Genomic DNA, 24,643 nt, shown 5'->3' on the forward strand with positions numbered 1-24,643 from the left:
GTTTTAAAGTATCATGGACTTCAGAAAGCTTTAAATCCAACACAACTGCTAAATGCTCCAAACATAAAAATAAGTTTGTAGTAGAATAATCGGAATTCTATAATCGGAATTCTATAATCGGAATTCTGTGTAAATTGTTTCTCCTCAGCATGTAAATACCATCAGATGTCAATGAGAGTATTTTTTCTGTACATGTATTGAACATATCTTTCACGTTTATTATCCACTGCAGGATTTATACTGTGATCATATCCCTACCAATAATAAGCATTTTGGCATTATTTCCTTCATATATTCTCTGATATTTAAAACCTAAATCGTCAGTGTTTGGGGACATTAGCATGTATATAAAACAATAACCAAAATCTTTAATATTTCTGTACTATAATAATACTTCAACTTGAGAATTCACGAAGACCATCTTTAATTGATATTTTTGAATTAAGTAGAAAAACTACTCCATAATCATTGTTACTATTATTGCTAAAAATACTTCATTTGTCTAATTCATTTTTCCGAAGACGCGCTATGTCGTTATTATAATTGGTTTCTTGTAAAAAGCGTACATCCATCTTATTATTACTGAGCCATCTGAAAATTATACTCCTATTTATACCTTTGCCATGAGAAAAATGTTTTAAAACAATAACTATCACTGTATGGCTTGTTAATAATGTATATGTTGATGGAGAAAAAAAGAGCTAGTCCAGAAATAAGAACATTGCGTACATTTAACCTTTCATAACCTACTAATGCATTGAACAATAATCCCTCTCCTTCAAATTGTGAAAGTCATTGGAATTGCCACTAATGATGGTCATTATTCCCACCCAGAGATCAAAATATACTGCTAATGAGGCAGACTTTAGGAAGATAAATCATCTGCCCAGTTTCATCGATTATGCCTGATAAATCTGTGTTATTATTGATCTTGTAATTTAACAGAGTATGCAACACGCCTCAACAATATTTCATCCTATCAAGCTAGAGGGAAAAACATGTTTGAATGCAATTTTCGTGAACATTGGAAAGAGGCAGTTCATTAGACGCTCCCACTGATTATAAGATAAATTTGAGCATGGTAAAATGCAAAGAAGATGGCCGCCGCAGCTATTTACACCTGCCATCCCCACCCTCTTTGTTTTAGCATATTATTTTTAAACTCTTATGACTGTTTCAATATTTGCACATTTTTAATATTGGCATTGGTCTGTATTGTTCGAAACAAAATAATAAAAGAAAAATTATTAGCAGGTTACACTTTAGTCATCTTGTTATTATTATTTAAAAAGATAAATGGTTTTGGTGACTCACCAAAAATGTTTGCCAAATTAAAGCATGCAACGTTAAGCATTTGTAAAAAAAACAGCCCAAAAAATCCCACTACATTGCATGTTCTAATCTGTTTCTGTGCAACATTCTCGCGTGATTTTAGGTGAACGAAACCTGTAGTAGTCTCGTTCCCTACCCATATCCCTTGCTGCTGTGTTAATGAAACGCGATTCAAGAGATCAGGCTATCAAACTAGACAGAACTTCGTTTAATCGCTCGTAAGGGATAACACAAATGAATTATTCGATCAGTTGCCAACGCATCCGGTTTCATGAATTTCCTGTTTCTTGATTCCAAACACCTTCTAATAAATAAAAGTGTAAATTATCTAATTTAAATAGTAACGTCAATTTTTTAATCGACAAACAAACAAGAAGTATAAATCAAATATAATATTCGTCCTTCCGGTGAGGTATATCGTTACATAAGCATAATGTTGAGTCTTTGACACGTTGTGCAAAACAATATACGAGTGTTTCTAATTACAAAAAAGCAGCCGCTTCTGTATGAAGTCTGAACTTTTTAACTCCAAGCGATCTCTCGCCTTGCTCATGTTGAAAAAGCTCGCTTCAGATAAAAAAATGTTTTTGTATACCCCATAACTGATTACAATATGTGAAGGCTTGTGCGTCAAACAACCGAAGAGGCTAAATATAAGTATATTAGCTGGTGGTGCTTGACAAAAACAAAACAACAACAAACAAAAAAAATTAGAACATGACGTCTGCTTTCAATTGAAATTTACGTGAAACGGATGGAAACAGGACACAGGTCCTACCTGCAGTATAAAGCAATTCTCACTGCTGCGTTTGTATTTTACTTATTCTCGGAAACATACTACGGGATATTATCGTACTTTAGCTGTCTTCGGAAGCTACCGATTTTTCTCAGCAAGCAGAAATAAATGCTCAGGAGAAGCCGATTACGCAGCAGTAAATATTGTTCAGGGTTTTGGCTGAAGTTATACTGCTTAGCTAAACCTTTCTTAAAATGAGGAAAGAACCCTGACAACATGCTCAACGTTGTTACACATTAATGGTATTCCAATCCGCTTTCTTGATAGCGCTCTTACAATCCACTGTGGTTTTATATACACGCTGTCTACATCTGGATAATACAAAACATAACTAAAGCATACCTATGACCGCTTTCATGTGTAGCTATCGTAAATGTTCTCTCTTTTCGCATGTTGCCTTGTTTGAAATAATATCAGTTTGACCAAGTCACGATTTCAATTTTACTGAGCAGCCCAACCCACAATCCGCTAAATATATAAGTATATATGCATTTTATGACTACTTATGTCAAGTTTTGCCTAAACCTCTTAGAAAATGACAATGCAATTGGAATTCGCTGTACATTTGGCAGCTTCCAAAGCTGTTCATCTTGCGCATAAGCTACAAATTTAAGTGAATTTTCACTCATTGATTTAGAAGATATGTAGATTGACGAAAGGATAACTGATTACCTTAGTATACAAATTATCTGAATATCACTGGTCCGTTATCATGATAGAAAATTATTTTTTGTTCTGTTAAAAAGCATTCTAGCGAGATCAAAGAACTCCAGGAAGGTCACAACTAGATCATACGAGTTACAAGCAAGGTGTCACACATGGGTAAAAGAAAAGGGCAGACAACATCCTCTTCAAAACAAAAATGTAAATTATCTCATTTATGGTCCAAATATATGAAAGTAGTAGTAGTAGTAGTATAGTTTATTCATCAGTGAAGGTTTTTCAAACACGCTATTTCATCAGTCGTGTTCGGCAGGAAAAAATAAAAAAAACAAAAACGTTGTGGGTGGCCATAGGAGATAATTGATGCAACTAGCGAGCTGCCAGCAACAGCAGATAAGATGCTTCTTTATGTTTTTCTTTCAACAAATAAGGTTATTAAGTTTCACGAAGAAGAAAAAAACATTCTTTATATATTAGTTTATTGGGGTGTATGGAACGTTTCGACCATCTTGAATCCCATACATCCTTTGTCCTCAGCTCAAAGTAGTCGTAGCAATCCGTACACGCCAGTAAACTAACATGTAACTAGAACTCCTAGCCACCTTCTAAAAATTACTTACCACCTGTGATCATCATAAATACGGAGAATAATTTCTCCGATTCTGTTGCCGCTGCCACATTGCCGAATCCCACCCCAGTCATGCAAGATAGCGTGAAGTACAAGGCCGTCAAGTACCGCATTTTCTTTCCAGGTCCACCTAGCAATTCGCCTGTTGTCGACGTATTTGATGTATCAAAACGTTCTCCTGTTACGCTGGCCAACGTAGACAGCCAGCCGTAATTAACACCACTAGAAAGTTCCGTTAACCCAATGTTGTACCAAATGCACGCCAACCAGTGGGCAAACAGTATGAATACGAGAATCAACAAAACCAGCATGGCTGCTCCATACTCTAGGTAGTGGTCCAGCTTTCGTACCACGCGGCCGAGTCGTAGCAATCTAACCACTTTCAGTGCACTGAACAATGTACTTATTCCCTGAAATTTGAATTAATAATAATAATAATAATAATAATAGCAATAATAAATAAATAAATAAATATATAGAAGAACAGTATGACAATGTCACAATATTACATAAAATACTGTACTTTTTTCGATGACATGACGCAAATGTATTTAACAAAACAACTTGATTTCAGAGCACGCAGTTGAATTACATAATGTATGCCTTTGTTCACGACAATATTTGTTCCCTCTGGAATATAACACTGCCCGTTCCATTTTATATAAATTGTATCCTTCCTCACTTTACATCAATTTCTCCGTTTTGGAAAGGTTAATAAAGGAAGCGCTGATACTTAATAAAGGAAGTGATGATACTCATATCCATTCATTAAATTCTTAAAAATAGATAAAAATGACACAGTTTGGCTGTACTTGACTCAACGTTCTGGGTGATTTAGAACAAAATTTATATTTATCCCTTCGTCTGGTGTTATTAATGCTTAAGACCCTATCTAAGAGTCTAATGTGTTTGACAGAGTGATAAAACTTCGTCAGGTGGGAATTCGCTTTCCCAGAGCGTTCCTGCTCTGGCCTACAACACTCTTTAGGAGTGCACCGACTAAATTGGTCAGGCACAGCACAGATTAGTTTCCATCGCTCCTCAATCTCACTCTCTGCAGCCAAATCCAGTTCGAGGTTTTCGAGCTTTTTGCCAACCTTGGTGACCAACTTCCTGCAGCTAGCTCCCCTAATGCCGATGGCATCCATGGCATGCCAAAAGGTCTGTGATGCAAAGCCACGGCATCGTGTTTCTACCGAAAGGTTCCAGGACTTCAATCCGTTCCTCTGGCACTCCTGGAGGAGTAGGTTACATGGCCAATGTCGTCTCATTGGCCTCCTCCATTCTAGCTTCCCATGGCACTGTCAGTTCTAAATAATCACCTGTTTGATAGTTCCTGCCCACCGCACAATATCAGGTCTGAAGTGTGCGTTACATATGTCTCTTGGAAATTTCAGCTGTCCTTTTACATCTGCCTGCATTTCCCAATCCTGCGCTGTTGCCAAGATGCCTCTTGCTTCAGTCTTTTGTTTTTGTGTCTCGCCGCTTCTCACAAAGCTGATGACGTTTGGACCACTTTTCACTTATCGTTTCTTTCTCCTAACTATATCTATACTGTCAGCAATCTCAGCAAGCTTATTGGTATATAAAGGGTAATTGTTGACTTTTTTTATCTGTGGGAATATGACGATGATGATATCAATGAATTTGCTTCCAGCTATCTTTCCATGAATTGCAGATTATATTTGAGGAGATCGCCTCAGAGATTTCAGCGAAAGAAATACGTCATGCATTTTTCCAATTAAAGTATGGTAACCAAATAATTTTCTTATATAAATCTCACGTTTAATCCCATTTATGTTCAATCTTTTTTACTGCATTTTGTATTCTGGTCGTTTTCTGCATGCATGGCCTGGAGGTTAAGGTTTTAATATATTCTGTATGCATGTTCTGAAGGTTACTTTGTTTTATATGCATGCTGTTTTCCTAATACATGATCTGAAGGTTAAATTATTTATGTAATGGTTGATTTTTTACGTTTGGTCTAAAAGTAACTTTGCTACTTAATATAAGAAAGGTAGTAGATATGAAGTTAAAAATTAGAGAAGTATTACTTTGATCGATTCTCTATATAAATGCATCCAATAGCAAACTGATTCTATAAACCATAATAGCACGGTATACAACATATTAGTTTTATATAGATTTATTTCACACATTACTTTAATAGTTGCAAGTGGTAATAATAGTGATAAGATACTATTTAGTAGCTGTTTTAATTTTCCAAATCCTTTGAATATGTCGTAAGAAATATATTATGATATAATTTCCTCCAATGTGGAGTTAGAGTAAATCGTTTAAAAGACTTTTTCAAAAATTGTGCATAAAAAATAAAATTGAAGGGTAAAAGTAAAACTACTATTCATGAAGAATTATGTTGCTTCTCTGGAGTACCATAGGGTGACTGGTTAACCTATTTCTCTTTACAATCGGCCGAAGTAATCGTGGAGAAGAATTGAAATGAAAAGGTGTTAAGCTTGCTGAGATGCATATGTTTAATGTATTTCACTTTGTCATGCAATGACATTATTTTAATATCCTATCCAATAACAGACAGTGCCTTTCATGAGTACTGATGTCGTTAAAAATTTAAAGTTAATATAGGAAAAGGGAAGTATTTGTTCTCAAAGAATGTGGTGGATTTTCCGATTGCAAATATTCTACGCATGGTAACATTAACATACAAATTGTCTGCACATTTTCATATTTTGGTATTATTTTTTGAACACTTGCGGATAATTTATACAGGCACCTAGAACCATAGCACCCCAAGCAAGTAAATAGTTTTATCAATTTAAAAATACAGCTGTAAACTATTCACACCACCTTTTCAAGAAGTTGTCTTTCTTAAAATTAAACGAACAAGCCAGAGGTTTGGAGAATTTAGAAAGCGAATTGTACTGAAATAGTTTCTACCCGATTTTGTCAAGGTCCACTTGGTGTAAAACCGTGCACGCAAAATAGCTTGTATGTGAGGAAATTTAAAGTACATTATTGTTCATGCAAAGCTACCAAAATAATATCAATTACTGGTAAAGGACCTGAATTTTCCATGGTACCAAATGTATTAAAAATTATCAAAAATGTATTGCATAAAGACATCGTTTACCAACATAACAAAACTGGACTTACTTGTTCGAGATTTATTATCATTCTTGGGGTTTTATCACGCTTGATTTTATCGAGGTGTTGGAAACTATATTATCTTTTTTTGTTGTTCTTTTTTTTTAAAAAAAAAGAACTTACTTATAATGTTCTGCGTAAGCTGAGTTCAAGGCTAACGGAATCGCCTGAGAAATATTATACAAACTGCAAACTTCGGTTCTCAGCCCTTTCAAAACAGCAATACATTTCAATATTTAGAGTTAAACTTATAAAATGATGAGTATCGTCATTACGTCCTGAAGTGGAAACTGGCTCATGGGCAAGCCCGACTATCCCTCATGTAAATGGAAGATGTAAACTGATCTAGTGTAGACCTATCAAAGTTAGTGTGGCAATCAGTATGCTGTGGTGGTTTGTCCGTAAATGAGAGCATGGGGGCAGGAAGTATGATTTTCCTTCAAGAACAATAACTTGTAAATTTTGTATGTGTGCTAACATAAGATTTTGTTGGTCAAATAAACCCAAAGGGCCTGTTGCACCAAACATTTAGATATGAAGATGAAACATGAAATTAAAGATTATCTTTCGTGAAATTAATTCACAAAACTTTTGACGCGAAGGTTTACAAAAACTTTCAAATATTAGAGAGTACCGTACATAGAGTCGTTTTCCCGGTGGTTTTTGTTCCCTAAATTTTAAAACATCCAGTCTTGAACGAGAATAAAACATATATGAACATTTGAGTTTATATAAATAATAATGAACAAGTAATACACGAATATATCCGACTCACAGAAGCGAGAAATTAAAACAGCACGACAACGTCATAAGATCCAAAAGGGCAATATGTTGGCACCTTGAACATATTCCCAATACAGTACATTACATACATTTGGTGAAATTTTTATATGTGAAGACTTGAAGATACGATAAACCCATCAATATAAGATCAAATAACCACGTAGCTTACCTCGTCTACATCTTGAAAGGCATTAAACACATCGTATGGCAAACATGAAAGCAGGTCTATAACGAACCAGCTCTTCAGATAGTTCATGCGAATAATTTTGGGGTCCGATATAACTTCTCCGCTAGCACCTACGAATGTGGTGTGAAAATTCAAAACGATATCAATGAAGAACACTACATCAACAACACTGTCTATTACTAAAAGTGGGACCTGGTCCATCGTTTTGTTTTTGAATGAAGAATTGTAGGGAACTGTGACGGCGGTATAAAAGGTCAAGATTAAGATAATCCAATCCCAGACTGTCTTGAAAAGGCAGTAATGGAGTATGATATGTGGTGGTGTCTTTGGCGCCTCCAGTCGATACTGAGGCAACACATCGGCATTCATATTCATCATCTATAACAAGAAAGTAAAACATATATGAAATGGTTCAGATCATCTAATTCAAAAAAAAAAATGAAGAAAAAAAAAACAATTTACTTATCAAGTGCATAACTGAGATAAACATACACGATCTCCTTCACAGCAATTGATTTTGACAGGTTCACACCAAATAAAATAATGAATAGCAAATAATTTAGTTCTGCCAAAATAATGCAAGATATTAGGTGACATACTAGCATGTAAGGACAGAAAAATAATGCGACGTCTTTATGATAGAAAAACAAGAAAATTTAAATAAAATGGCAGAAAAACAGGAATGCCTATTACAACCTTGGAGCGATCAAACAAAGATAAATTGGAGTTAAACCTACTGTAAAGTACTATTTCTCTTACTTGTTACATCTTTATATTAGTGTTTGCATCAAAATTAGTAGATATACTATTTATCTTGTATAACACAGAAAATGAAATTGGAACTCACTGACTTAAGAATGATTAAGTCATACACTCCACATATTGTCTACTACTTCCAATTTTACTTTAGAATTTGATTATTTATTTCGGGGCTTAAAAACAGACCCAAAGTAGAAGTATACCTACGGCACCAGTGCGCGGACGACTGGTTCACCGTGGCAACACTTTGGGGGTGTGCAAATGAAAAGGGACAAATACTCAGTCAGGCACATGTACCTGCGAACGGAATTTTTGCATCAAAATCTAATGCGTAAAGAGTCTCTTGAGAGTCCGACTACGTCACATGTGACGCTCTCTTTAAAATTTCACATGTCCCTTTTTTATTTGACTTACGGCTGCCTGACGATTTCATGGCGAGCCGGTTTTTGATCAGCCGACACCAAATGCAGGTTGCATCCTGCACAAACATTTCCGTACTTGAAATAGTTTTTGATACATTTAAAACATCTGATGCCTGTGAGAATATATTCCACCGTGTATCGAGCATCTTCATCATTCGCCCCCTTCAATGCAGCCACTTCCCGCTCACTAATCGTAGACAGCAGCCTTCAGAACGTAAGCAGTTTTCCTTGGATTCATGACCATCTTTCACAGGATAGGTAAACATTATTCAGGTCGGTTTTAAAATTAGTCTCAAGAGTACGTTAAACGTAAACTTTACAAGTTCTGGTGTTTTGTTTTTGTTTATGTGATTTGTTTTGTTGATTTTTTTATGTTTGGTTTGTTGGGGGGGGGGGGAGGGGGTAAACCGAACACTTCTATTTATTCGTTATGGTATTAAGAACTACAAGCATGATTTGCCTACCTCCGAAATAGAAGAGCTTTCCAACATGCAAAACTACACACCTCCGAAAGTGAAGATTACACAACGGAATTTCTCCATTAAACATCGTCAATTTCATGTTTGAAAAAATTACCACCCTTTTTCAAACAATTATTCTTAGTTGAAAATTATTTCCTAGGCATGTATTAGACTGACTTCAGTAAGTAATGAATATTATTAAAGTAATGGGGCTACGTGGTAGGAACTAATTTCTTGTTCTTAACATACAGAAGTGATCTCTGTGTTAGTTGTCGTACAGATAATATCCCAAATTAGGCTTGTTTAGCGACTATGGTGCACTGTGCCCTTAATGCACTCGGATTCAACTGGATGATCTTTGCTCATTAGTAGAATTATTCTCTATCTCCTTTACATCACTGTTATTAACCTATGTTTCTTCACTGGCATACATCTCCATGTGTCCGGCGTGATGTACATGCAGGAGCAGGTCATTTTATTGAAGGTTATTTTGTATATCGCATGGCGTTAAAATTATTAACAGGATCAACGAAACAAAAATGTTATAACAATGAGTCAGAACTAGTCAAGCACACTTCGTACCTCTCTTGGTCAAAATGATCAGGGACTCCGAAAAGGGAAAATAGTAATTATATATTTAGGAAACATGCAGGCCGTGCAGTTCGCGATATTGATAATTGGTAAAAGGCAAGTAATAGTGATATCTTTGTTAAAAGTTGATGACCTTACCGTAGCTAAATGGGATGGCTTCGAATTGTCGTAGCGAACATTTGGCATATGGGATGAAAACTGCATAAGCGTAGACCGGTTCCTTGTCACTGAACGGGCCAGTCTCGCAAACTTGCTGAGACCTACAATTAGAAACGATTAAATTGTCATGAGCACAATCAACCCGCAAAAGTAAGGAAATGTTGTTTTCAAAAGATATTTTCGATGACGCTAAACAACATAAATGCATTGAATGCATAAGCTTTGCAATAGTTATGTTGTCGGATGATAATTAATTTTCGAAAGAAAACCACTATTCATCAGTTTCCGCGCGTTTAATACTTTTTTCTTGTTCATTTCAGATGAGAATTGTATACACGTACCAAAATTATATTTTATTTGTAAACGGACACATCAGAAACATTAGTATTTCACTGGTTACCAAGAAAATACCAGAGGTACACAACACTTGATCTGCTTCTGTTTCGATATATTCTTATCTTCTTTCGTCACTTTTCTATTTGCAGCGGCAAAGGAGATAATGCAAATAAAGAAATCGTCTTTACTTGAGAATAAGAGTCTTTGAGATAACACTTTGTCTTACTATTTTTCAAGGCTGTAATAACAGTGTTTTTGAATGAATTAAAAAAAATTACAGTGGTTCGTGCTTGTGTGCAAATTGTGTCCAGAGTATTCATTTGAAGGCAACCAGTTAGAGCAATTTTTACAGGCTGTATTAATATGGACAAATTAAGTAACATTATTACAATAAACACGAAATACATTCAAATACAGATCAAATTTGCATGTATATTAGTTTGTAGTCTTTGTGGTGATTACCTCTATTACACAGTAACTATTATTAGAATGATATTTGTGCAATCGTTATGACATTAGAGTTCTGCTAGATTTCACAGCACGATAATGGCTCAATTACAAGGGGCTTGTTTATTTCTCTTTCTTGTATCCTTTTTCTTTTGTTTCTAATGAGTAGAAGTAACTACTATTATTCTTATTTTCTGTAAAATACATTGCTGCACTTAACGTTTTCACCTTACTAGAAGCACGCAAAAACATACGTGTATGTTTATCAATATCTATGTTTTTACTAATGTGCTGTTCTTATCAATAATAATATTTTAAATTGGATGTAGAAAACATATTTTCAACAATAGTTTTTCTCGTTCCATTTTGCATTTGTAACATTTTTTAATGCTATTCGGATACATAAAATTCTTGAGTTTCGAATTTATACCTTTGGCATTGTCGTCGTCTATTGGCTGCTTCAAGGCCGTGATGTCTTTGAATGAACACAGGAAGAGAATCACCTGGTCTTTCTCGTTCCTTATGGGTGCTATGTGCAGTATCAGCCATAATGGCGATCCTGAAAAAATATTAAGAAAAACAATAGCTTGATGATGATTCTCATACGAGAAGAAAGAACGAATCAAACTACAAACGACAAGCAAGTGTATAGATTCCATATGCATACATGTAACTTTCATTGTTCCTTTTATACCTCGTATTCATAGTGTGTGTCCCTTTCGACGCTATTATGGCATCGTTTGAAGAAGAAATTACTATTTTCAACTGCCAAATGCATGCTCATTCCTGCTCTGCAAAAAAGTGAATTATGAAGGGTGAGTAAATACTCTTTTAGAAAATAAAAAGTACACAACTTTAATAGCGGTATTATATCGAAGTCAAAACAGAGAACGATAGTGCACAGCAGTTAGAGGAAATTGTCTCCTAGCTTACTCCCCCATCAGACAGGCAAGTACAGATCGAGAGAGAATTTCTTTGAGTAGCGACTTTTCAGAAGAAATATTCAACTTTTGATCGTCACTTACTGTACCTTCATTTCAATATAATAATTGCAAAGGAACATTTATTTATGAGTTCTCGAGCGACACATTCCAGGCATATTCAGGCAGACGAGATAATTGTTGCGGTATTCCACACTAGAAGCCTTGTAAACAGAGTTTGTTGCAATTTATGATAAACGTAGCTGTAGACGCTCCATCGATGAAAGACTCTCTTTAGAATTCCTGTTACCATGATAATATGAAAGTAAAAGTGAAAATCAAAGAAACCCTTGATGAAAAGGTATGTCCTAATATATACATGACGGTGTACCTAAGTATGAATCTTGGTTATGATATCGCCGCCCACGGTCTTTTTTTTTTCCTTTTTTAACCGACAAAGTACTTGGTACAAAGCAGCATTCGCTAAAGATGAAAGGAAACTAGAAGCATATCATACAGGAGAATATGTATTAAAGGTGCGTTACTACTTAAAATCTTAACAATTTTACTTTTCCTTCATTTTTCCGTTAGATTCAAAAGTCTGGAAAATATTGAAGGTTGTCCTGTTTTCGGTGTAAAAGGCTGCAAAGCGCGTCTAAAGACCCCAATGCTTCAACGTATGATGTATGGCTTTTTCGTATAAAAACAGAGCTTGTCGACTCGTAATATGGTCACGTGACGAATCAAAAGTTTTACTTTAAAACGCAAACGGCGTGAGTGGATGATCATGCTCTCACATTATTTTGTGTAATAATAAAAGACTACCTACTAATGTCGCCAATGAGATGAAATAGGTTTGATTCATAGTAATATGTCCTCCTTGAAGTAAAGCCCTTTTATACGCAGTATTAGAGAAATGGATGATGCAATTGACTTATTCTGTAATGAGACCATGGGGATCATCTCAAAGTGTGACAGATTGAAAGTTTATGCTCTCTCTCTCTCTCTCTCTCTCTCTCTCTCTCTCAAAATAACAACAGGATAGTTCTCTATTTGTTTTTATCTATTTATTCAGTGCAGCTAATCCGAAGCTTATCCTAGTGAAAGTTTAATGTTAAAGTTTGATGTGAAAGTTTGATGTTAATAAATCAAGCAGTATACGAGTTCCAGCATGGACAGGGACGACAGATGGACCCATATTTGACTGAAAATTATTAAATCTACGTTAAAAATCCCAATCACACACACACACACACACACACACACACACACACACATATATATATATATATATATATATATATATATATATATATATATATATATATATATATATATATATATATATATATATATATATATATATATATATATATATATATATATTATGTGTTTCTTTATTATACCTATCCAAACATATGGACCTCTTTGACCTCACTCTGTATTTTATTTTTTTTTTAAAGAATTTTTATATTAGGCAGGTATATGCAACATTAAGTATGTGCATAAAAACTGACCCCTGCCTCCATAGCATAGTGGCATCATGCCGCAGATAGTTATCATCATGTTCCACCCACTAACATTATCCTGACTCCAGCCGACCAGTCCTAACGGGGCCCCAAGTGGCCGGGTGGTCTAACCTCATATATCCTCATTCAGTTATTATAATCGGCAATTTGTGCCAATATATTTTTACTTGTCTGTGTTATGGCCTTTGCTATGGAATATGTATTGAACTAAGTATAGAGCAGGAAAATGCATACCAACCTGTCAATATTAAGCAGTTTGTGTTTGCTTGGATCTTTAGCTACACAAAATATTTATTTTTCAAAATATTAAAGACTTCAATATTTCACAAGCGACCAATTTTAATGTAAAAGAAAAAATCCATCTCTTTCATCTGCGTGGTTCTCATTCTGGTCCTAAATGTGAATATATTCTTTTGGTGTCGAGTGCATATTTTTCCTTGGTCTAACTTAAATTGGTATAATCTCAAGAGAAAACGAATTGCTGCAACTAAAACGCTCATAGCAGACTATTTGGGATATAATAACTGTATATCAGACTGAATGGCGATCACTCAGTCAATGCTACCTTAAAATGAATGTTTGAAGAGGATCATATAACTTTTCTTCAGCCTAAAATTCATAGTGCGAGTATTTGGCTAGATTTATGTTCATATAATGCAATGGAAGACACGATCGATCACACAGAGACGGACAGACAGACAATATGTTTCCATGTAAAGCCACGAGAACTTATATATTGTTATTATCTTCATTTCTAAATCAGTTGTACTTTCTGTTTTTTTTTTTATCGGGCCATCTGCACTTTTCCTGAATTAAATTGGTGCTTAGAAAAATTAATATAAGGAAAAATAATATCCCATTATAATACGTTCACCTCAAATAGACTACAGATTGTTTGATCTCTAATTATCTGTGTGATTGTGTGCGCTTGTGGATGTGTTAGACGCCTGGTATTCTGTGGATGATGTTAAATTTATATTAAACATATAATAAAGACTAATGCATTTCACCCTGATACAGTTGTAGATTAATAGCCTATGGGATAAATAAACAAATATAAGCAATTTATCTCGATACTAAAAATGGATTTTAAGACAAAAGATCCAGGTAGCAATCTCATCTTCAAACCCATTACTTTAACCATTATATCAAATAACGGCAGCCATATTTTTAGACTGACTGCTTTTTGATACACGGCAGTTTAGCTGGTGGTCGATTCTCTGATACAGGTAAGATGCCTAGTATCGAAGTAGAGGTAGAAAAATCAATAACACAATCTAAATAATCCCCATGAAACCTAGCAAAACCTAATTTCATCAAGACAGAAGAGAGGAAGTTTAATCCATCTTCACCTTTGCTTGACGTTATTAACGTATGCTTCATTAGAAACGAAACGAAGAAACTAGAATGCAGAATGACAATTAACAATGATGACCATCTGCGTACAAAACGACACAATCAATAGGCTCTATTTTAAGAACTAGGGTCTGTGAAAAACTTGACATCTTTAAATCCCATTCGCGCTGAGGCATTAGTCTAAGAATGGTAAAAACATAAATAGATTGAAAACAAAGTGCTTATTATTGTATACGTATCAATGAAATAACTTTATATTAAATTTCATACGAGTTTCCAATTATTGATAGGGTCACAAGAGCTAGGTCAGTAGATATGTCATGTTCTGGGACTCAGAGAGTATTTCAAACTACACCAATGTATATGCATACATACATACATACATACATACATACATACATACCTACATACATACATACATACATACATACATGCATGCATGCATACATATGTGCACACATACATACATACATACATACATACATACATACATACATACGTGTTTTGTGTAACAGTTATACAAGTGTTTTGACTATTCAAAGATAATGACAAACACCTTCTGAACATAAACACTGTTTCGAGAAAAAGATGTTTACTAATTTAAATTGACACATTAGGCAGTCTTTATATCAGCACGAAGAAAATAAAATTGTATCGTCAAAGTTATGGATTGGTCCTAGCGTTTGCCTCTCCGACGCCGAAGGAAAATCCTTTCCACTGTAAAAAATATTTTGCAGACAGACTATGGCCAATTTCTGAAACTAGCTACCTTAATTTACATTGATTCGGAGTTACCTCTTTTTAAAGGAATGATCTATATCCTATTTCTGCTAATTACAGTGAAAGTTTCGTAATGGCAAATAACGGCAATTTCCGCATTATTAACAAAAATTGTTGAATGCTATTTTTAAAAGTTTATAAGCTTACTAAATATATATGCTGAACTAATAGCCTGAAAAGTGAATGCTGACATAAACATGTATTTCAGAAATCAGATAAGGATAAATAGGGAATGAAATTAAACAGATATATATATATATATATATATATATATATATATATATATATATATATATATATATATATATATATATATATATATTTCCTAACTTAATTGATAATTTAAACCCATAATTAATGTAACTCTCGTAATGATTTTAACATGCATTTTGAAAATAACTTTGTATAAATTTTTAACAGGTTGGATACAATCTGCCATTAAAATTGATGACATATTGTTTTGCTTTTTATCACTGTCTAGTTCATTTGCCCTTCAGAAAATAATAGATAACAACAGACCCCCATTTACGTGACCGTTGATCGCAAAATGTCCTTTTATATGTCGCTTTACTAAAAAAAAAGACAGTGCGTTGCGTACAATGCAAAAAAAAAATATTCTTACAGTACCACCATCCATAAACCGGTACCATAAAGGAAGATTGCTTCACATGCAACTGTCAACGAAAAAAGATTTCAATAGCCAAATTTACAGATTTAATAAAACCAGTGTGCATTTCTGTCTAGTCTTGCCTTATTTTTCTTATATTTTAATGTTTATTAATCTGACGGAGCAGCAGCAGCGGTAAATAAGTATTTCCCCCATATAATGCACAAACCAATTGGATAAAAATAACTTTATTAACATACCTTAAATAAAACAAATTTTATATATATATGCATTAAGTATAATGCAATTTTAAAAATGTTGAACGTGATCCCTACAAGGTTCATGAAATTAAAAATAATAATTATACCTATACGCTTGACGAAACAACGTTCAGTATATACCCGGCTCCTTTTTATATCACATTATTTTGCCTACTTTTTTAAACACTACATCAAGTTTATTTTATGACAAGAAACTTGGAATACATAGCACCCAAAAAACCGTAAATCTAAGAAATCAACATTTATTTCACTGGGACAAGATTCGAAGTTGGGTACGTACTAAAGTTAAGACGTTCGATGAAAGATGGGCTTGAAAATAAACTTACGGTTTTTCTTATACAGAAGAATTTCAACTTGCTGTTGTTCCATGGACTCAAAGAAATCCTCCACTCTTGTCACTGCAGCACTGTCTGTGAGGTCGCCATACATGAAACTGCATGTGCTGCTCTTTTGCATCACTTCGGCCCGACTGAAACCCGACAGCTTACAAAAACCATCGTTGCAGTAAACGATCGGGTAGTCAACAATCCGTGCGTTCGCCAACAGAAAACTGCTGTCTGTAAGAAAAATAACATGGTCACGTGAGGTAAAAGAAAGACATTATTTGCTGACATGCACTGAGAACTATAAAACCTACCCTCGATGGACAATATTTTGTATACAGTTACAGTTTCTTGATCGGCCTATTTATGCAATGGTACACAGGTGAGAATAATAGTAACGGAAAATCATTTAATTGCTAATGGATTTTAGTTGCAATTCTTTTCATTGCAAAACTATTGCAAATATTCTTTTTTTGATAGATAATGCATGTCTTAATATCTTGATAGCGAACGTGGGCTAAGTTTTGTTATTGTGGTTTTTGTATATCATCACATGCAAGTTTTGGGGTCTTTTAATGAGAACAGTGCTTTTGCTTAAAATATAATTAGAAATCAGTTATTTCCTGTATTTAAGTCATTGTTGGTGCCATATTTTTTATTCTATTAGCAAGTAAGAGGATGCAGTAGTTGATCATCGTCGTTGTTGTTGTCGTCGTCGTTATCATCATAATCATTATGAAAATGTATAAAACTAAGATGATGATATTGCTAACGATGATGATCTGATGTAAAACAACACACATCTACAAACGGAAATCATAAAACAAAAGGAAATTCAATAGGACGGAGAGAACAGGGAATATTAGAATCACCAACCATTATATCGATATAAAGTTGAGAATTTTTAGATAATTGTTTTCCCCACTATTTCGTATTTGTAGGCAAGTAGCTAGCGTCCCTTTTGGCATGTTTATCACCAGGCCAGGAACCAGCAACTCTCAAGGGTAGCGGTGCCTCAATAGCCATAGCGGATAGAGATCAACAAAAACAATACTTGTAATATCAAAACCCATAAAACTAAACAAATAAAAAATGGCATATCCGTACCAATAATGGTGTACGAACTACTTGATTACATGTGCGAAGATTTAGCGAAAAAGCTACGGGCAGGCCAGCTTAATGCATGACTGAGTAGCGGTAGGTAAATCTGACTCGAGAGATTTAGAAGCATTGATTTATGAAGGTATAGGGACTGTGTTTGCCTGTTCATCACCTACAAGAGGAAAGTACAACAAGATGTCACCTATTCAGACTAGTCAAAATGCTTATTAAGTTTAATACGCGAAAATATTTTGCAACTGTACATAAAGAATAAAACTTTATCCTCCAAGAGCTGGCTGTATTTTGCAAGATGATAGAACTTGCCTATGCCAATAACACTTTTAAATGCTTCATGTTTTCAGTATGGAATATTATAGATCACGTATTTGGTTAATTGTTATATGTGTGTCAGTTTGGATCAACCTTAATGTATCAGTCAAAACATGCCATATTCATTCCAATTATTCCACTTGGCATTGACCATAAATTAAAATTTCCTCAAAGGTATTACCAATAAAGAAATATCTTTTACAATGCATAGGTCATGCTCGCAAGAATGAGTCTATTTCTGCCGCACCGCCACATTACTCATTTAGAAACGAATTCCTTATAAATTTATTCCATTAAGATTTAGATCTTTTGGAAACTCTTCTTGCTGGAAATTCAAACATTATTAAAATAATTTTGAACTAATATTTCTAGTAAAGCTTTTCCTAAAACAATTATATTTTAATTGTACGATTTAAATGTATCGGTTTTGAAGAGGACAAAGAACTAGGGATATTTTAATCTATTGACAAGATTAAGATATTCATGTAGAACTCATAATTATGATCTGGGATTTTTCGTTTTGGTAAAGTTAAAGCATGATTACCTCCCTTTCATATGGGTATCATGCAGAAATAACTGTAGAGAGTAGAGTATATACAATTTAAAGACTTTGTTTCAGTACCTCTCTATTTTAAAGTTTTACATTTATATAGCTACTCCTTAGTTTGGAAATATTTAATAAATAAATAAACAATTAGACTATTCGAATAGGATATTCAGAAATATGTTCTCAAAGCAAAACTATGTATTAAAACATGCTTGTGATTAGTAATTAATGCTGAAATTTATATTCATGTACTATGGGCATGTCTTGTACACCTAAAATGTGAACAGAAAATATGCATAATACCAGCATTTGTTTAAGCTGATGATTTTATTTGCATATACCTCTTGCCTACACGAATATTCTTGCCTGATGAAGTGGGATGAGTAAACAGCTTTTTTATATACCTCTTGCTTGCATGCATATACTTCTATAATTGAGTGGGTTCGGTAAATTCTTTTTATGCATATATCTTGCCTACGTCCGTACCTGTATGATGGATTGAGTTCAATAGTTTTGTTTGCATATACATCTTGCCTTCATGTGTATACTTTCACAATGTAATGGGTTCGGTAAATTGTTTGTAGATATACCTCTAGCCTACATGTGTATACTTTCATCTGGAGTGAGTTCTGTAAATAGTTTTTGTATCTGCCTCTCGCCTACATGTGTATACTGTTATAATGGTGTGGGTTTGGTAAATTGCTTTGTATATACCTCTTCCTACAGTTTAATAATTTCATAATGAAGTGGGTTTGGCAAATTGCAATTCGTCTATACCACTTCCTACATTTTTATAATTCCATAATGGAGTGTGTTTGGTAAATTGCTTTTGCATATACCTCTTCCTACTTTTATTATAATTTCATAATGGAGCGGATTCGATAAATTACTTTTGCATACACCTCTTCCTACATTTATATAATTTCGTAATGGAGTGGGTTCAGTAAATTGCTTTTGTATATACCTCTTCCTACATTTTTATAATTTCAAATTGGAGTGGGTTCGGTAAATTGCATGTGTATATCCTTCTTGCCTACATGTGTACCCTTTCATAATGGAATGGATTCGTTAACTTGATTTTGTATCTGTCTCTCACCTACATGTGTATACGGTTATAATGGAGTGGGTTTGGTAAATTGCTTTTGTATATACCTCTTGCCTACATGTGTATACTTACATATGGAATAAGTTCGGTAAGTTTCATTTGTATTAGCCTCTCGCCTACATTTGTACACTGTTACAATGGAGTGTGTTCGGTAAATTGCTTTTGTATATACCTCTTGCTAACATGTGTAAACCTTTATAATGGAGTTGGTTCAGTACATTGCTTTGGTATCTTCCTCTCGCCTATATATGAATACGTCATTATTGGGGTGAGCTCGGATAAATGCTTTTGTATATACCTCTTGCCTAGATGTGTATACTTACATAATGGAATATGTTCGGTAAGTTTCATTTGTATCTGCTTCTCGCCTACATGAGACAGAATAATTAGAGTTTTATGATCTTTAAGTTATAATTAAATGAAACAAAATATCATTATTTCTCATCCTTTAAGTTTCGTCTGGCTCACCAATATAAACTAGATCAACAAATACATAAAAAAACAATTTGAAAAAAATTAAAAACTTTAATCAATCAAATCTTTCTAATTTAACGTTTTTGGTAACCATTAGTCACTAATTAAGTACATCGTTGATCAATCTAGATTTTCATGATGATATGAATATAAAATCAATATGATAAATGGTATTATAAACTAACCATAATTACTGTGGTCGAATACGGTAAAACAGATGAAACGGCTGATTACAAGTTATAAATCCTGAACAAAGGCACCTGGGTTTTATGAATAAAGGCAACTTTTATTAGCGGAACTTCTTTTATTATAATTTATGAAACTGACAGCTGTTTTTTTTTTCTTTTTTTTTTTTTTGTTGTTTTAGTTGTTGAGGGTTTTATTTTGAATGAGTGATGTGAAAACTGAATAGAGTAAGAACTGTATCCAAGAGTATTAATGATTCAAATACTGAAATACGTGTTCTTTCCAAGCAACATAATACATGCATTAAGTTGATTTTCTTATGATTATTTTTTTTTTAAATCTGAATCTTTTCCATAGAAAAAATATTCTTAATAAAAAGTTCTACTATAAACTCTAACTTCTGCTAATTTGCGAATTGTCAATCCTGGAAATTTAGTCAATCGATACAGTCCACCTGTTGGGCACAGCGCGGCTCAAAGATACGGGGACTCTAAAGGTAATGACTGATCACAGTAAATGACAAAAAAAAAAAAAGAAAATGTGTTGAAAAGACTGCATGTTTGTATATCAAATGTTCCTGCTCAACAACCGCAACAAGGGGAACAATAATATATAATATAAAAAGTGACCTGAACTAAAATGATCAGGCGAGAATAAACCGTCCCGACATATTGCAATCATAAAGGTCAATTACCGGTTTGTGTTCCATTCAATAACCCCAGAAACTCTTACTATATCATTCGGTAGGTAAATGTTTATAAAACTAGTATTGCCATAGTTTTATTTTTAGAGTCTCATAGTATATGTTTGCAACTCGCCGGTTCAACAGATTTGTATTTCAAGATTTTACATCAGTGGTGTTTTCTTTTAATAGAAATCTACTTTTAAAAAATGAATCATGTTCGTTTAATATAACGTGCCTTGTCACATGAACTCTTTTGATTCGTCTTTCCCCTAAAAATGGATTCAATCTTCTACTTTTATTTCCACGGAATATACATTCATTAAATGCCCAAAGCAATCCCATTTGCCTTCAAAGTTTATATCATTACTGGTTAGCCTAAACCTTCACTTATATAATTTTTCAACGTCCAATATTTTTTAACGGACCTACTGAACTATGCTATACAAGCGCTCTTCTGGAATCATCATAAATCACTGCAATATTGTTTCTCGAGTACCAGAACAGTTTATTATCTCGCTTATACACGCCAGACGCAATAATCTGCGCTATAAACCACTATTAATCCTTCTGCACTCTTTCTCATACTGTCCAAAGCCTTGATGATCCTCCATATCTCACAATTAATGACTGGTTCTTAGTTACGCCATTAGTTCTGGCGATTTCAGAGCTAATCATGAAATCTTCTGAATCAAAGCTGGAGAAGTATTTAAGAGGAAAGTAATGTGCAAACCAACTTAAACCTCTCAATAATCTCCTCAAATTGAGATAGGCAAATATAATATAATAACGACAGCTATCTATACCTCATTTAAATATTAGGTCCCGTGAGAAAGCCGACGGCTGATCAAAGATGGATTAATTCCATTCTTCTTACATGTGGGAGAAGGTAATAAAATCAATCCTATGCATTAATCGCTAAAAATGAAACTCACACGGAGGGGCTAAAGTTTGCGGAAATATTTCCGTTGGCCGTAGCAGACAAAGTTGATAGTAAAAAAAAACAACAATTCTTACATATAATACGTATGATACAGGCATCTCACATTCAGAACACTATAAGAGTGCTGAGTGTGCACGGTGAATCTTGACAGTGCCAGACATTACTGAAAAACATCACAAAAGAAAACATAAGTTCTCAAAATCAACCGTCTGTTTCAATATCTACATTTAACAAATTTATCACCGTGACAGCACTTTTTATGATATCGATCACGTGCTATTTGTACTGTTTCTAATGACTCTTTTCGTCGATACAGAATGAGATCTCAAATGTATCTTATATAGCAGATCACAGAGTCCGTCGAAAATAACCCATGATTATACTAATATATTTCCACGAGTTAGTTCTAAAGACCAATCAAAGAATATTATTTTAATCACGTGATGTGGCAAACCAGCCATAACAATGAACGTATACGAATGTTGCAAAATGAGAACGAGGCTTGGAACATATTACATAATATACGGTATGTGATATTAAATGACTTTAAAATACGCTTATTTGCTCTAACCACTTCTGGACATTTCTTACGCTTCAAAAGACCTACAGAGTCGAATAGTATCCTACAGTCACCTGCTACGAAAGTTGTAAATAAGTTTTCTTTATTACCCTTTTGAAAAAGGCAGACAAAGCTACGCCTAAGCTGATTTGTTTGTAGTTCATAATCAGCGGTGCTTTCTTAAGTATTAATCTTAAACTGAATAATATTTCACAGGATAAAAATGTATTGTTCCACCCCTACGAGTAAACGTACAGACATTCTGAGAACTTTTATCCACCAGTCACTATTTTTAAAAAAGAACGACTTTTCCAGTATGCCATAAACTGTGCTAATTAAATGTGCATTCATGTGTTGCCTTGAAGAGTGTTTCATGTTAAAACGACAATATCAGAGCGCTCTTTAACCACACTACAGCGTCTGTGTCTGGTTACACTGCCGTATTTGCGTAAGTTTGAAGTTTACTTCTAACGCGATTCGATATTTTTTAATCTCAAATTCGAGTTTGGAGTCAGAAATGAAGTAAAACCTTGAAACTGATGTCTAAACTCGAGTTTGATGTACAAACTCGCACTCGACTCAACCTAATTGGCTTTTGAGATCTCGTGGACATAAAAACTGGGCGCTTGTAAAAGGGATTATTTTGAATTTTGGCTAGAATATTTCAGAAAACTTTGTTTTTTAAATTTGAATTCCCCTATTTTTTCAACATTTTTTAGTGAAATGTACAAGATTTTTCTAAATATCTTTAAAAGTAGAAATCTTTTTTTTAAAATCCTACCCAGGAACAATTAGATCTTCGAAAACTCAAACCGGCAGAACATCTAAATATCAAGCTTCTGATAAGCTTGATTTAAGATCCTTGTTTCTTTCTACGTGTACATATTGCAAGAAGAAAATGACACGTTATTTCTGATTGCTACAATTTTTTAAAAAAAAATTATCAGAATCAAGACAGACATATTCCAAATGCTCTTGTTTCTAAGAGGTCTTTGTCACGGTCATGTACTGAAAATACATTTGTTGGGTCTAATAAACCCCAGTCTGATTTTATTATGGAAACTTATAAACCATTCATATCGAAGGGTTCTATACCACTCTTGACTGATTCGGTCAATCCTAACCCTATTAAAATTTTAAGGGACACAGGAGCTTCTCAGAGTCTTTTATTGTCAGATACTTTGCGTTTTTCGGCGAAGTCTTCAACTAATGAGAGTGTTCTTAATCAGGGAGTAGAGTGCGGCTTTGATAATGTTCCTCTCCATTGTGTAAATTTGTCATCAGACTTAATCTCAGGACCCGTGACAGTTGGTACCGTGTCTGAGGGCATTGATTTATTACTAGGCAACCATCTAGCTGGAGACACGTTTGTGGTTAATCCACTTGTAACTGACAAGCTTTTCGTGGCCGCGAAAGTCGATCCAATTGAAAAGAATTCCCTAATTTATTCCAAGCTTGTGTAGTTACCAGAGCTATGGCAAAGAAAGGTTTTGAGAATGATGATAAGCAAGGAAAGTATTCCTTTAGCTGACGCATGTACTGGTCAGAATTTTTATGAGGTTACTTTCATTCCTTGTTTGAATTAATCAGAAGATATTGATCACAGTGATCCTCTTTTAACGACTCATTCTCTTTATTCTCATCATGGTGATAAACGACAATCACTTGTCTTTGAACAGGAAAAAGATCATGAGATCTTATGCTTCTTTCAAAAGACCATTAGTGAAACTGAAGCTACCGAAGTTCATGATTTTTATTTAATTTAAAAGGGAATTCGTATGAGAAAACGGAGGCCTCACGATGTATATGCTGATGACGAATGGTCAGTGAACTATCAATTTGTAGTTCTAAAACCTTACAGACAGGAAATACTTAGTCTGGCCCATGAAACTCCTTTGGCTGGTCATTTAGGGATCAATAAAACGTATCACAAGAATCTTAACCCACTTATATTGGCCAAATTTCATAAGTGATGTTAGGAAATACTGTTGATCTTGTCATACCTGTCAAAAGGTAGAAACCCCAATCAGAAAATACCTAAGGATCATCTACAACCTATTCCTGTCTTTGACGAACCGTTTAGTATAACTATGGTAGATTGTGTTGGTCCCTTACCTAAGACCAAGTCAAGCAAACACTACATGTTGACAATTATGTGTGCGTCAACAAGGTTTCCAGAGGTAATTCCTTTGAGGAATATAAAATCTAAAACATTAATAAAGGCATTGATACA

At 34.2% G+C, this 24,643-nt stretch overlaps 1 protein-coding gene across 1 annotated transcript in view; it reads right to left on the reverse strand.

The window, feature by feature from the left end:
• LOC149804877 (voltage-gated delayed rectifier potassium channel KCNH1-like) overlaps positions 1-24,643 on the reverse strand; it is an 87,860-nt gene that overhangs the window by 21,603 nt on the left and 41,614 nt on the right. Inside the window, exons 2-6 of the mRNA XM_089945501.1 lie at positions 16,487-16,717; positions 11,118-11,246; positions 9,884-10,005; positions 7,495-7,890; positions 3,412-3,829 (exon numbers count right to left, since the gene is read on the reverse strand). Coding sequence (XP_089801627.1) covers positions 3,412-3,829; positions 7,495-7,890; positions 9,884-10,005; positions 11,118-11,246; positions 16,487-16,717 — 1,296 coding nt within the window. The remainder of the gene's footprint in view (positions 1-3,411; positions 3,830-7,494; positions 7,891-9,883; positions 10,006-11,117; positions 11,247-16,486; positions 16,718-24,643) is intronic.

This window comes from Sinohyriopsis cumingii, chromosome 2 (genome assembly GCF_028554795.1).
Source record: "Sinohyriopsis cumingii isolate HCF-2022 chromosome 2, ASM2855479v2, whole genome shotgun sequence".
Lineage (NCBI taxonomy): Eukaryota > Metazoa > Mollusca > Bivalvia > Unionida > Unionidae > Sinohyriopsis > Sinohyriopsis cumingii.